General features: G+C 44.5%; 1 protein-coding gene across 1 annotated transcript in view; it reads left to right on the forward strand.

The window, feature by feature from the left end:
• Positions 1-13,662, forward strand: part of PXDNL (peroxidasin like) — a 352,571-nt gene that overhangs the window by 260,666 nt on the left and 78,243 nt on the right. Inside the window, exons 13-15 of the mRNA XM_014524383.2 lie at positions 3,286-3,315; positions 4,789-4,901; positions 7,128-7,284. Coding sequence (XP_014379869.1) covers positions 3,286-3,315; positions 4,789-4,901; positions 7,128-7,284 — 300 coding nt within the window. The remainder of the gene's footprint in view (positions 1-3,285; positions 3,316-4,788; positions 4,902-7,127; positions 7,285-13,662) is intronic.

Below are 13,662 nucleotides of genomic sequence, written 5' to 3' on the forward strand. Positions count from 1 at the left end.
AAGGTAAATGATAAGCTTTGTGTTCAATTCACAGTTACCACTTTATATGTCTCTGAACTTTTTTTTATTTCTTAGCAGCAGAAGTTTAGTGTAATCATGTGACCAGTAGGTGCAGGATGAAGCTCCATGTGACTGGAGAATTAAATCCATTTTCATTTGCTTTGGTATCCTACATTCTGTAAAAGTATCCTTGGTATCCTACTTTCTATCTTGGTATCTATACTTTCTATGTCTTCTGTGCTTGTGAGGGATTAATAGGGTCAATGTTATTGAGGGGTTGGCAAGCTGGTCATTTAACTCATCAAATAATGTAGGAGTCAGGCTCCACACACAGCCACAGTGCCACACATACACACATGCATACCCTTTTCTCCTTCCAATTTAGAAACAGGTAATTCCTGGCCTGGTCCTCTCTCCTGAGTTCTTTCAGACTTTATAGTGATTATTCGTTAGCATCTCATAGCACCTCATCTTATATTCGCAACCCCTCCTTAAACACCTTTCCTATCATTAAACTGCTGCCAGAAGCAGCACGTGCTCAGTGAAGGAAGCCAACTATGAAGTTGATCAAATGAAGCCCACACTGAGTATGCCTATAAAACACGTGGCCAATACTGGGCAAACATACTCATGGGAACCTACTATAAGGCTAGGTTAATGCAGCCCACCTGAGTAAGATTCATAGATTCATAGACTGTAAGGCCGGAAGGGACCTTGGAAGATCACTGGGTCCAGCTCCCTGTAACAAGCAGGAAAGATAACTGGGGGTCAGTTGACCCTGGCAAGGTGACTGTCTAGTCTCCTCTTGAAGATTTCCAGGGCAGGTGATTGCACCACCTCTGGAGGGAGCTTATTCTGCAGGCTGGACACCCTGACTCTGAAGAAGTTTTTCCTAATGTTGAACCTGAATCTATCTTCCAGAAGTTTGTGGACATTACTCCTAGTTTTCCCCTCAGGTGTGCTGGTGAATAGTTGCTCACCGAGCCCTTGATGTACTCCCCTAGTATAGTGGTAAGCTGCTACCAGGTCCCCTCTCAGCCTTCTTTTCTTCAGGCTGAAGAGTCCCAGATCCCTCAGCCTTTCCTCGTATGGCATGGGTGGGCAATTATTTTGGGTGGAGGGCCACTTACTGAGTTTTGGCAAGCCATTGAGGGGTGCATGACAGGCAGCCAGGGGCAGATAAATATTAATTTTCTAAATGTTTTAGGGGCCCTGCGGGCCAGATAGAATGGCCTGGCAGGACACTTCTGGCCTGCGAGCCTGTCATATGGCTTGCCATGTAAGACTCTGAACATATGGGTGGCCCTTCTTTGGACTATCTTAAGCTTGTGCATGTCCTTGTTAAAGTGTGGTGCCCAGAACTGGATGCAGTACTCAGCTGCAGCCTCACCAGTGCTGAGTAGAGCAGATGAGTCACCTCCTGGTTTTGCTGCAGATGCATTGATTAATGGATGCCAGAATATTATTTGTCCTACTGGGTACAATATTGCACTGCCGGCTCATTCATACTGTCATCTATTATTACCCCCAGGTCCCTTCCATTCGTGGTGCTAGTCAGTTTGGTGCCACCAAGCTTGTAGGTGTATTGGGGGTTGCTTGTCCCGAGGCGGAGCACTTTACATTTCTCGGCATTGAACTTCATCAGATTCTGATCTGCCCAACTTGCTATCCTGTCTAGGTCTACCTGTATTTGTAGCTTGTCTTCAAATGTGACCACTTCCCCATAACTTGGTGTCGTCTGTGAACTTGGCCAGTGAGCTCTTCACCCCCACATCCAAATCATTAATAAAGATGTTGAAAAGTACTGGACCAAGCACCGACCCCTGCAGGACACTGCTGCCCACTTTTCACCAGGATGACACAGATCTGTTCACTATGACTCTCTGGGTCCTATCCTGCAGCCAGTTTCTCACCCTCCTGACTGTCTTGGAGTTAAGCCCACAATCCTCCAATTTTCTTGCGAGGACATCATGGGATATTAGATCAAAGTCCTTTTGAAAGTCTTGTAAGTGTCTTACAAATAGTCAAGGTATACAATGTCGACCTGCTCTCTCATGTCCAGGTGGCAAGTTACCTGGTCATAGAAGGAGATGAGGTTGCAATATAGTATCCATTGTGCTCAAAATAGGCCCATCCCCCTCAGCACTGACTCTGCTTGCAATTCATGGTGAACCATTACATTGAATACATTTTTACTTCCTTTTTCATCACCAAACACTATGCAGATGAGAGGGTATCATGCCCTCTCTTGGCATGTTGCATGTGATTAGTGTGGCCGACTTCAGTGAGGTGGAACTGGACCAGGATGCTCCACAGCTCATCTTCATATAAATTTGGGGGGATCCCAGGCCTTATGTTAAGATCACCTGGTTCCAGTCATGGGTGGGTGGCTAATTCCTTTGTGAGGGTATCTGGAGTGCACACACATACTGAGCAGTGCTGGTCTGTGGGGTCATAATAGTCTGAAATGCTGTTGACTCTGCTGGGGCCCAGGCCAATGAACTATATGGTAAATCATGAGCCTTTTGGCTTTCGACTGATGTCATGCATAGTTTGTAGTATGTTTAAGTAGATACAAACGTCATGCTCAAAAGTGTGTTTATGGAGTGTGTGCGCTGAAACATGCAGCACTTTGCAAAAAGATAAAATACATCAATTCTGGATGAACCAAGTTTATAAGTACCCAACATTGCCTATATGCAAATTACTACAGGTGTATTTATTTCAAAGTCATGTGTTTTTTTGGTCCCTTGCATTTCAAATTTGTTCCTCACTTCCACATGCTCAAAATGTAAACAGAGCCTGAGCAGGGTCTGATTGTAAAGGGGGTGAAGCGGCTGCAGGGGAAAGAAGTTGGGGGGCAAGTGGGCCACCACCCCCAACCACTATTTTTCCTTCTATAGCAGTGGCAGAGGGACACATTCAAGTCAGATCTCAGCTAACTAGGTTCTACACCTGAAAAATTATTACAACTTTATAAATTTTCCATATATAGAATCTAATTATTGGGGGGGGGGTCATCTTAAATTCAGGGGCATTTTAGATTAGAGTAAATATGGTGCATCTGTTATCCTGTATAGAGAGATTTTATAAGGGCTTTTTATATGCTGTTATATTTAAGTTTGTAAACATGCCCAGAAGCTTGAGAGACAATTCTACTTTTATTTAAAAAACATAGAGGCAGGTTTTACTCCATGAGGATCTCCTCAGCCAGTCTTCCCAAATAAAACACAGTCTTTAAGCAGCAAATAAGCAAGCAAACAAACAAAACAAGCCCTTCTGCCCTGTCCTTGGTACTAGGAGTGGAGCCCTTTGGTTCTGGTCCCAGGACCTCCTTATAGCGAGCTGTTTTGCTCACAGCCTGCTTCCTTCTCTCTTGCTTACTCTTCCTGAGGACTTTTTTAAAGCTCCTGGTGGCACAGTCCCTGCCTGTCCAAATGCCCTACAGCTGGGCTCTCTTGATGAGGCTGATTTAAGCAACAACCCACCCTGTTACAGAGTTTTATCTATTTAATATACCAGATATATTCAATGTTGTTTCCTGTGAGAAATTCCAAGTGTCTTACAAATATTTAATGTGGAGTTTCTACTCCATATTTTTTTAAAGTTTAATGATATAAGAGAGACAGTGACCATTTTTAAAAACTAACAATAAAAATACAAAGTGAATAGTTACTTTGATAAAGAAAAAATGTATTAAAAATAAAAGTAAAGCTGGTTTGGACATGAAGACAGTTTAACCATTTTGCTTAATGGCAGAGTTACAACCAATGCAGTTGAAGCATCAAAATTAGGCTCATTCAGTGTTGCATGGTACAGATTTATTTTCTGCAACAGGCTGACCTAACAGAAGAAATCTTTCATTTGTTTTCTGATTCTGTAATTTGCTAGCTACCTGTGAAAGTAAATAATCCAGCTACTTTGTAGGTATATATTTTCAACTAATTTTAGAGATGATTGAATGTCAATGGATAAAAATACAGAAGTGGGAAAGTTAATAAAGGCCTATTATGTGATCTTAGGTAGACAGAACTTAGCTGAGAATATGTAGTCAGAGTGAACATGGTAGCATTGATGTGAATGGAAAGACAGTTTTCTAAAGTTTAGTAAGATTATTTCTTACATGGGGCAACATTTTTAAAATATATTTTTTCCTCTACGGTGACTATATTTTTATTGAAGATTTACAGTTTATGCACATTTTCAGGGAACCTTTGCAATCACTGCCATTAGAACAGAGGTGGGCAACTTTTGTCAGGTGTGACACAAGTTACCACCTCCTCCTCCTTGAATACCATTCTGATTCTTGCCCCCGGAGACATGTCAGATAGACTTGCACCATGGGGTGCGGAATGGAGGCAGGAGGATTTGAGCTTCCAGCTACGTAGAGCAGAGCAGACCAGAGGCGGGACACTTCTGTGAGAGTGGTGTCAATGCCAAGAGTCAGCTTCGACTTTCCCTGACCCCGCAACCATTGCAGTGTTATATGGCAAATGAGGATTCAAAGCCTTGACTTTGGTGAAAGCTTCAGGGCCATGGTAGGGTTCATTTGGATCTTGGCAGTAAAACCTGACACCCCCTCTTCATCCAGGCAGTCAGACTGGAGCCACCCTCTTTACTAATCGTTCGGAGCCTTACCTTGTGGCATGCATGTGCTAGATTAATTTATACTAGCTGAGGATCTGCCCCTGTTGAGGTGAAACCAAGAAATCCAGTGCAGATGGGTGTCAGTTGATGACAGTGGGAGAGGTGATATTAACATAAAGAATATTTTGTATTTTTCTGCAGTACTGCCTGTGTTTACTAAGCTACCTCAAGATACAAGTGTAGAGGTAGGAAGGAATGTAGAGATTCCTTGTAGTGCACATGGAGAACCTCAGCCTATACTCACTTGGCGGAAGGTAGGGTTACCTGATTATAGTCTTGTCCAAGTAGCACCTTATTTTATATTTGATAGATCTGGTGATGTTTCATTATAGCTGATGGGGGGTTTTTTTTGTTTTTTTCCCAAAAATATAGACCTTTGTTGAAATCTTAATTTTTTTGCAAGGCCCAATTTCTTGGGGCTAAATCCTGTTTAACTTTTCCATGCCCAAGTGACCCTTAAATAGGCAGTTTGGGGCACTTACACAGGGTTTTGTTTCTGTTTAAATCTGCATAACTATGTTTTCTCTGTTTGACTTCTGAACATGCTCAGAAGATCACACCAGGAACCCCTAGGTTCCAGGGCAGAACAGAATCACCCGAGGTACATACATGTTGCTGGGCAAAAATCACAAATAACACACATCTTATAGCAAAGAGGACCCAACCACCTTTCAGCCAAATACCCTAGTGGTTAGGGCACATACCTAGGGGTGGGAAACCCAGGTCCTAGGCCCTTGTCATCCAAAGGAGTTTTCCTAGCAGAATGATTTAACTACCAGGTCATAGAGTAGGTAGAGTAAAGGTGCTCAGTGCACTCTTTAGCCTTTCTCTTCAAGCTGGCTAATTGGGCAGCAAAGAAGGGAAGAGATGTGGGAAGAAGTCTTTCCTGAACCCTGCATTTAATATTAATTGGATAAAATAGATAATAGGCCCGTGCAAAGTGGCCAGCATTCACTTTGGATTCAGACGATTCTGGAGACTGATTCAATTTGGTGATTTGAATCACTGTCCCAAATCTGTTTGGCCGAATTTGATTTGGAGATTTGGCCACCACCGAATCGGCTGAATGTCCGAATCAAACAGGCCTCATCCCTTGCTCACTCTCCTAGCCCCAGCATCCCTCTTTTTTTTTGAAGCCCCACATTCACTGTCTGCTTCCAGGCAGGTGGGGGGGGGGGCGATCCCCACTGCCCCACACTGCCCTGCTCTGCGTGAAGGGCTTTGCTATGAACCCTCATCCCCTGCCCACTCCCCCAACTCCCCCCCTCCATGGCTGCCCCTCCTGGCCCCAGTGTCCCGCCCCGCACTGCCCTGCACTGCATGGGGGGCTCTGCCACAAGCCCCCAAAAGCCCTGACAGCTCCTGCAGCAGACAGTGAATGTAGGTCTTTTTTTTTTTTTTTAAGTGCAGGGGTGCTGGGGCCAGGCGGGGCAACCATTGCTGGGGCTGGGAGAGAAGGCAGGGGGCAGGAGAGCACTCAGGGTGGCTGGGGGAGCAGGCAGGGGATGGGGCTTGGTGGGGTCCCCCCCCATGGTCCCCTCCCCTCTCCTCCTGCCCCCCCTACTTACCAGCACAGAGTCTGGGTCCAGCTCCTTTGGGTGGCAAGTGGGGACTGCATAAATCTCCAAAGCTCTCTGAATCATTTCCGAATTGATTCAGAGAGCTTCAAATTAATTTAGACCTTTTTATTCGTCTCCTGATTCAATTCGGATTTAGAGATTCAGCTGCTGAGTTGGGCCAAATCTCCTCCGAATCAAATTGGCACCCAAAGCTTCGCACATCCCTGATAGATAAATGGCACTGGGTGCAGTCTCTGCCCCATTGGAGGACTTGCATTTCAAGCCTTATATAGCTGCTTAAAAGCCACTTAAGCATGTGAGGGTGAAACAGGATTTGGCCCTTAGTGTTTCCTTTTAAACCCTGAAAAATTGCAATACCACTACTGGGATTAATTTCTTTTTCTGAGGAAATATTGTGAGAACTCTGGGGGAAGAATTTTGTTCCATTTTTTTTCTTCCTTAAAAGTAAAAAATTCCTAAACAATTTGACAATTCATCCAAAAAAATAAGACTCTGCCATTCCATTCTCTGATAAGTTTTAAAATATGAAAAGCTATGTATACATCTACTGTACATAATATCCATGCTGCATCCTAGCATAAATAAGGCAGCTGTGGGGAGAGGATGAGCTGTTGTAACTCATTTCATTTCTGCCAAAGGGAAATTCTTCAACCTGGAACAATTGAAGTATCTCTGTAGGAGTCTGAGCTGTTGAGATCTTTCTTTTGGTCCCCATGGGCCCTCCCCAGAAGTGCTCCATTTAGTCCCCAAAACTTGAACTATTACACCTACTGAATTGTTTGGTGAAAAAAACTGCCTTTGCTTAGTAACTGATATGACCTGTTTCATTAGGAGGAATTTCTGAGATGAAATAAATGCACATGAATGACATGTACTTTTTACTTTCTTTTTCTTCTGTAGAGTGGTATACACATCACAGCAAGTGGGAAATTCCATGTGAACCCAGAGGGCACTCTTACTATCAGAGATGTAGGACAAGCAGACCAGGGGAGATATGAATGTGTTGCAAGGAACCCTTTTGGCCTCACAACAGCCAGCATGTTACTGATGGTTACTAGTAAGTTTCCAAGTAGTTGTGGTCTTACTAACATTCTGATTTCTGTAAATCTGTGCAGCATTGCTTGTTTTGTGTTTTGAGGCATGGGTAGGTGAAGTGATCAAAAAAGTTTACCGTTGTTTTAATTTATTGGGATGTTGTTTATATAGGAGAGCCTGGGGAACTCTCATGCCAAGTCTGCCAGATGACTTAAGGAAATTATAGTGGTTATTGCATACTAGGGCTGTGCAAAATTCGCCAGCTATTTCAATTTGACAGTGTTTCGAGCTTGAAACAGCAAAATCGAATCGAAATGAAGGACTTCAAAACAGCTTCAAAACAAAACAAGGCTAGTCAAAATGTTTTGAGAGTTTTGAAATGTTTTGAGTTTCAAAGCAGCCAGTAGCCAGGTAGTGGGAGAAAGGGGAGAACCATTGCTGCGCTCCCAGTGGCTCCGTGGCCCCATGTGGCTCAGCTGGAGCGCAGTCCTGGCTCTCCCCGCCTCCCAGAGCTGGGCTGCGAGAAGCCGATCACAGCGCAGGGCAAGGGAACTGAGCAATTGGGGTTAGTTCCCTTTCCCAGCTCCCCAGTCCCAGGTGGCAGCACCCGGCTTCCCTCCCTCATCTGGTAGGCAGATTGGGGGTCCTCAGCCCTGGGAGGACTGGCACAGCCCCAGCAGCCCTCCCGGGGTGGCGGGCCCCCATCTGCCTGCCAGATGACAAAGGCTGTTTCAAGCTTCCCCATTATAGTGAATGGGTGAAACGTCAAAACAACATCGAAACAGCATCACTGTTTCAATGAAGTGAAATGGAACAGCAATTTTGAATCGAAATGAAATTCGAAATGAAACGTTGTTCCATCAAAACCTTGAAATTCAAGTCGAAACAGAACAGTGCCGTTTCGCACAGCCCTACATAGCAAACAAGCTTGCAGTTGCTTTAAGTAGCAGTTCTCTCCATATTTCCTGTCTCAGTCAAAGCTGATAGCCCAAATATTGTTTAAAGACCCTACTATAGGACTTCAACTTTAAATATGGAAGTCACTACAAAAACAGCATATAGCCAGATGTCTTCAGTCCTACTTGCAAATGCTTTCTTAAAGCAAATGTCTTATTAAAGCATAAACATATGCCACGTAGTTGAATTGCTCCAGAAACAAAATCTAATTACGATAGTTAAGGCTGGAAATATATTACACTTACATTAAACATTAACTAGAATAACAGAGACTGAAATCAGTAGGAATTTTATCTTGAGTGAGGATTAAGTAAAAATAACAAGAGTAAAGACATCTGAATTTTACATTATATCTGTAAAATCAGCATATCTGATTAGCACAACCTTGAGTCAGTTGTAGCAATGGTAAAATATTCCACAATGGTGAAGTACTTTGCAATGATGAAATGTTCTGCAGTTGTAGCAATACTGAAATATTCTCATGGAGGCTGGATGGGGTCCCAGATGATTAAAAAAAGCAAATATAGTGCCCATCTTTTTTAAAAGGAAAGAGAAGGATCGGGGGAATTATAGACCAGTCAGCCTTACCTCATATCTGAAAAGATTTCATAGACATTCATAGATTTCATAGACATTTGGGCTGGAAGGGACCCCAAAGGATCTTCAAGTCCAGCCCCCTGCCCCAGGTGCAGGAAGTCAGTAGGGATCATAGGATCCCAGCAAGATAAACATGCAAATGTGTCTTGAAGGTGTTCAAAGTGGGTGCTTGAACCACCTCTGGGGGCAGTCTATTCCAAACCTTGGGGGCTCAGACAGTAAAGAAGTTCTTCCTTATGTCCAGCCTGAATTGGTCACGGTGGAGTATGTGACCATTTGATTTTGTCATCCCTTGGGGCGCTCTGGTGAACAGACATTCTCCCAGATACTGGTGAACACTCCTGATAAACTTGTAGGTGGCCACCAGATCACCTGCGTCTGCGCTTTTCCAGGCTGAAGAGTCCCATGGCTCTCAGCCTCTCATCATAAGTTTTCCTGACCTCTGATCATGTGTGTGGCTCTCCTCTGCACCCTCTCAAGCTTCTCCACATCCTTTTTGAATTGTGGGGCCCAAAACTGGATGCAGTACTCCAGCTGCGGCCTCACCAAGGCCAAGTACAACGGGAGAATGACGTCCTGCTCTCTGCTAGCTTGTGGCCATTATTTCTTGTAACCCCCGGGGGCGCCTTGGTGAATAAATCCTCACCAATTCCCTTCTGTGCCCCCGTGATGAACTTATAGGCAGCCACAAGGTCGCCTCTCAACCTTTTCTTGCGGAGGCTGAAAAGGGCAGGATTGGATGGGACCTCAGGAAGTTAAGTTAGAGCAATACTCTACTCAAGGCAGGATCATCCCTAACTAAACTATCACAATCAAGTGCCTGTCTAACCTACTCTTAAATATGTCCAAGGAAGGAGATTCCACAAGTTCTCTGGGTAGCCTGCTCCAAATCTTAACCACCCTTATAGTGAAAAAAGTTCTTCCTAATCCCCAACCTAAATAATTTCCCTTGCAGAAATTCAAGTCCATTGCTCCTTGACTATTTATGTCCCCTGTAGCCACAAAGAATAATCTATCTTGATCTTTCAATTAACCATCCTTCAGGTATTTGCAGACTGTTATCAACCCCCGTCTCAATCTTCTCTTTTTCAGACTGCCATAAATAACCCCACTTCTGTCAGCCTGGCCCCATAAGTTACATTTCTGAAGCCTCTAATAATTTCTATTGCTCTCTTCTAATTTGTCCACATCCTTCTTGAAGTGTAGGGTCCAAAACTGGACACAGTACTTCAGGTGAAGCCTAACCCCTGTTGAATAGAGCAAAACCACATCCCTTGATTTGCAAGGGATGCTCCTATAATACAGTATGCACTGTATTTTAAAGGATTTTTTTGCAAAAAAAAACAAACAAAAAAACACACTGTTGGCTCATTTCCAGTTTATGGTCCACTGTGACCCTTAGGTTCTTTCCTGCAGTATTGCACCCTAGACAGTCCATAGTTGTAAGCAGTAGTTTCAGTGTCCCCACAAGTTCACCATAACTGTTTACCCCTTATCAATAAATGTACCACTTCCACGCCTATTAAATCTCTATGCACCCTCTTGTAGCAGCATCCTTGCTGCAGAAAGTATTATGACCCTTTGGAGGAAAAGTCAGTTTTGATGATGACAGAATTGTGTAGACATGACAATCTGTTTATATTAGATGAGTATTTATGTTTATGTTGATCATAATGATCTAGCCCAACTTTATGAGCATCACATGAAGAAAGGACTCTTTGTGACAAGCAAATATATTTCATTTCCTTTGTTTGTTCAGTCTAGCACAGACCGTAACTGCACACAGATATAGCCCAAAAGAGAATATACTGTACACAAAGCAGTTTTTTTCTGAATGCAGTAGGAGTTGAAGCAGCAGCATTACAGTTCCTGCAGTTTTCTGAGTTATAATCCTGGAACAACCTGATGTTAACAGAATTAGGTCAAATTTATCTTGAAATGGCATCAGAATCAGGCCCAGATTTGCCAGAGAATTAATATTTAATCTCTGTTTTATCCTTTTGTCAACCCAAACATATTTTCTCCCTAAAAATCAAAAAGAAAAAACATCAATGGAAAATGGATGCAATTTGTTGCAATAATTAGCTGCATCATAACCAAGATGGACTGAAACAGTGGTATCAATTTAGTCAAAATCTGATCTTGGGGAAGAGTGTGTGTGTGTGTGTGTGTGTGTGTGTGGGTGAACATGCACGTGTGCCCACATGTGCAGTTCTCTCTCGAACTGTTCAGTAGGGCTGTGCGAAGCTTTGGTCCCTGATTCGATTCGGCAGAGATTCGGCCCAATTCGGTGTCCGAATCTCTGAATCCAAATCAAATCAAGAGACCATTTAATCTCTCTGAATCGAACTGGAACCCTCCGAATCGATTAGGAGAGATTCAGAAAGATTCAGCGATTCGGACATACACACAGTTTTAGATGTTTTTCTACATACCTCAAGGTTCTAAGGCGGCTCGTGAATGCTGCGATGCTGGTGCTCATGGAGTGTCCCACAGGAGCATGGGGGACTCCCCAGCACTTGGCAGCAGACCTGGAAGTGGACCACAAGCGCTTCTTGTCCACTTCCAGATCTGCCGGGGAGCACACTGGGGGGCACCCCTGCGTCCTCCTAGCTCGGCAACTAGTGCTTCCTGGGTTTGGGGGGCACCTTGGTCCAAGCCCTGGGCTGGACAACGAGGGAGGTTCTCGAGTCCCCTTTTGTCTTGGAGGGAGACCGTGGTCTACCCTCTGCCTCCTGGGGGAGAAGGGCCTGGCAGTAGTAGTCGATCTCCTGCTCACAGCCCCTGATGGTGCACAGTCTTTGGACTGCGGCCTGGAGCTCCTCCAGCTGGCATGGCAGAGACCCCAGAAGGCAACAGACCCCACAAAGGGAGGTGGCCGTGCTCCCTGGCCCCAGAGCCTGAAAAAGCAACAGGCATGGATCATGGAGTAGGTCCTTAAGGAATCTGTTGTAAAATACTGAGAAGAGAACAAGGTGATCAGAAATGATTCACCAAGATAGTCATGCCTAACTAATCTGATTTCCTATGATAAGATGTCAGTCTCTGTGGACGAGAAGAGAGCAGTAGATGTGATATAACTTGACTTTAGGAAGGCTGTTGACAGTCTCCCACAGCATTCTCACTGGTATGATCATCATGCTCAACAAGTACTCATCAGTGGCTCGATGTCTAGTTTGAAGGAGGTATCAAGTGGGGCTCCTTGGGGATCTGTCCTGGGCCTGGTATTATTCAATGTCTGCATTAATGATTTAGATGATGGGATTGAGTGTGTGCTTATCAAATTTGTAGGTGGCACCAAGTTGGGTGGAGCTGTAGACACTTTGGAGGGCAGGGCTAGGATCCAGAATAAACTAGATAGACTAAAAAAGTGGTCTGCAGTCAGTCATATGAGATTCAGAAAAGACAAATGCAAAGCCCTGCACTTGGGACACCATAATTATATACACAAAGATAGACTGGGGAGCGACTGGCTAGGCTGCAGTACTGCAGGGGTTACAGTGGACCACAAACTGAATATGAGCCAAAAGTATGCTTTTGTTCCAAAAAAAAGGCCAACAGTATGTTAGGTTGTATTAACAAGGAGTGTCACTTGCAAATGAAAAGAACTGATGCTCTTACTTCATTCAAGACTGGTGAGGCCTCCCCTGGAGTACTGTGTCCAGGTTTGGGCGTACACTTCAAGAAGGATGTAGATAGTTTGGAAAGAGTACAGTGCAGAGCAAGGAAAATAAGGAGGGGCCTGGGAAACGAGACTTATGAGGAAAAGCTGAAAGAACTAGGGTTATTTAGTCCAGAGAGAGGGATTTCATAACAGTCTTCAAATATGTGAAGGGTGATTGCAAAGAGGATGGAGATAGGCCAGGACTGTCTAACTGGTGGCCTATGGATTGCATCTAGCCCACAAGGTGTTAAAGTTCAGCCTGCAAGTTCTGTCCTATTATTGTCCCTATTGCTTCTGTTTCTGCAGTGGCAGCCAGGATCTTCTGGACAGGACATCATGGGTGGAGGTGGCCCAGTCAGCTCACTGCTTAGGTGGTGGGAGGGAGTTTTGGGTTGGGCTGCCCAGTAAGTGAGTGGAGGATTGGGCTGGGGCTTGCATTACTCACATGGCAGGGATGGCTTGTGTTGCTTGCATGGCATGGGGTCTGAATGTGGTGATGGTGCTGGGAGCCTGCATGGCATGCAACTCCTGTGGGTCATGACCAGTGCTGCTTGCAACTCCCTGCCCTTTTGAAGTTAGGCAGCCCTGAGAGAGACTATTCTCTGTGGCCATAGGGGACAGGACTAGAAGCACTGGCTTCCAGAAGCAGCAGAGGAAATTTCAGTTTGAGATTATTTCATAGATTTCATAGATTTCATAGACATCAGGGCTGGAAGGGACCTCGGAAGATCATCGAGTCCAGCCCCCCGCCCAAAGGGCAGGAAGTCAGCTCGGGTCATAGGATCCCAGCAAGATAAGCATCCAGTTTCATCTTGAAGGTGTTAATGAATGTCAGTGGAAGAATGCAGCAGTTGAAAGCTTCACCAAAGCTGAAGCTCCCTGGGAATGCAGAAGATGACGGAAGTTGTCAGAGGCCTATAATGTGTCAGGGATGTACTTGGTAGCTGTGTCGGTCTGAAACAAAAAGGAATACAAAAATCTAGAACTCTTGGTTCCAAAATAATACCTTTTATTAGACCAACTGAGAAAAGCTTCTCTACATCCTTTTTGAATTGTGGAGCCCAAAACTGGACACAGTACTCCAGCTGCGGCCTCACTAAGGCCGAGTACAGGGGGAGAATGACGTCCCGGGATTTGCTTGAGAAGCATCTATGGATGCAAGCCAGCGTTTTGGTCGCTTTA

The sequence above is a fragment of the Alligator sinensis genome, unplaced genomic scaffold (genome assembly GCF_000455745.1).
Source record: "Alligator sinensis unplaced genomic scaffold, ASM45574v1 scaffold1007_1, whole genome shotgun sequence".
NCBI lineage: Eukaryota > Metazoa > Chordata > Crocodylia > Alligatoridae > Alligator > Alligator sinensis.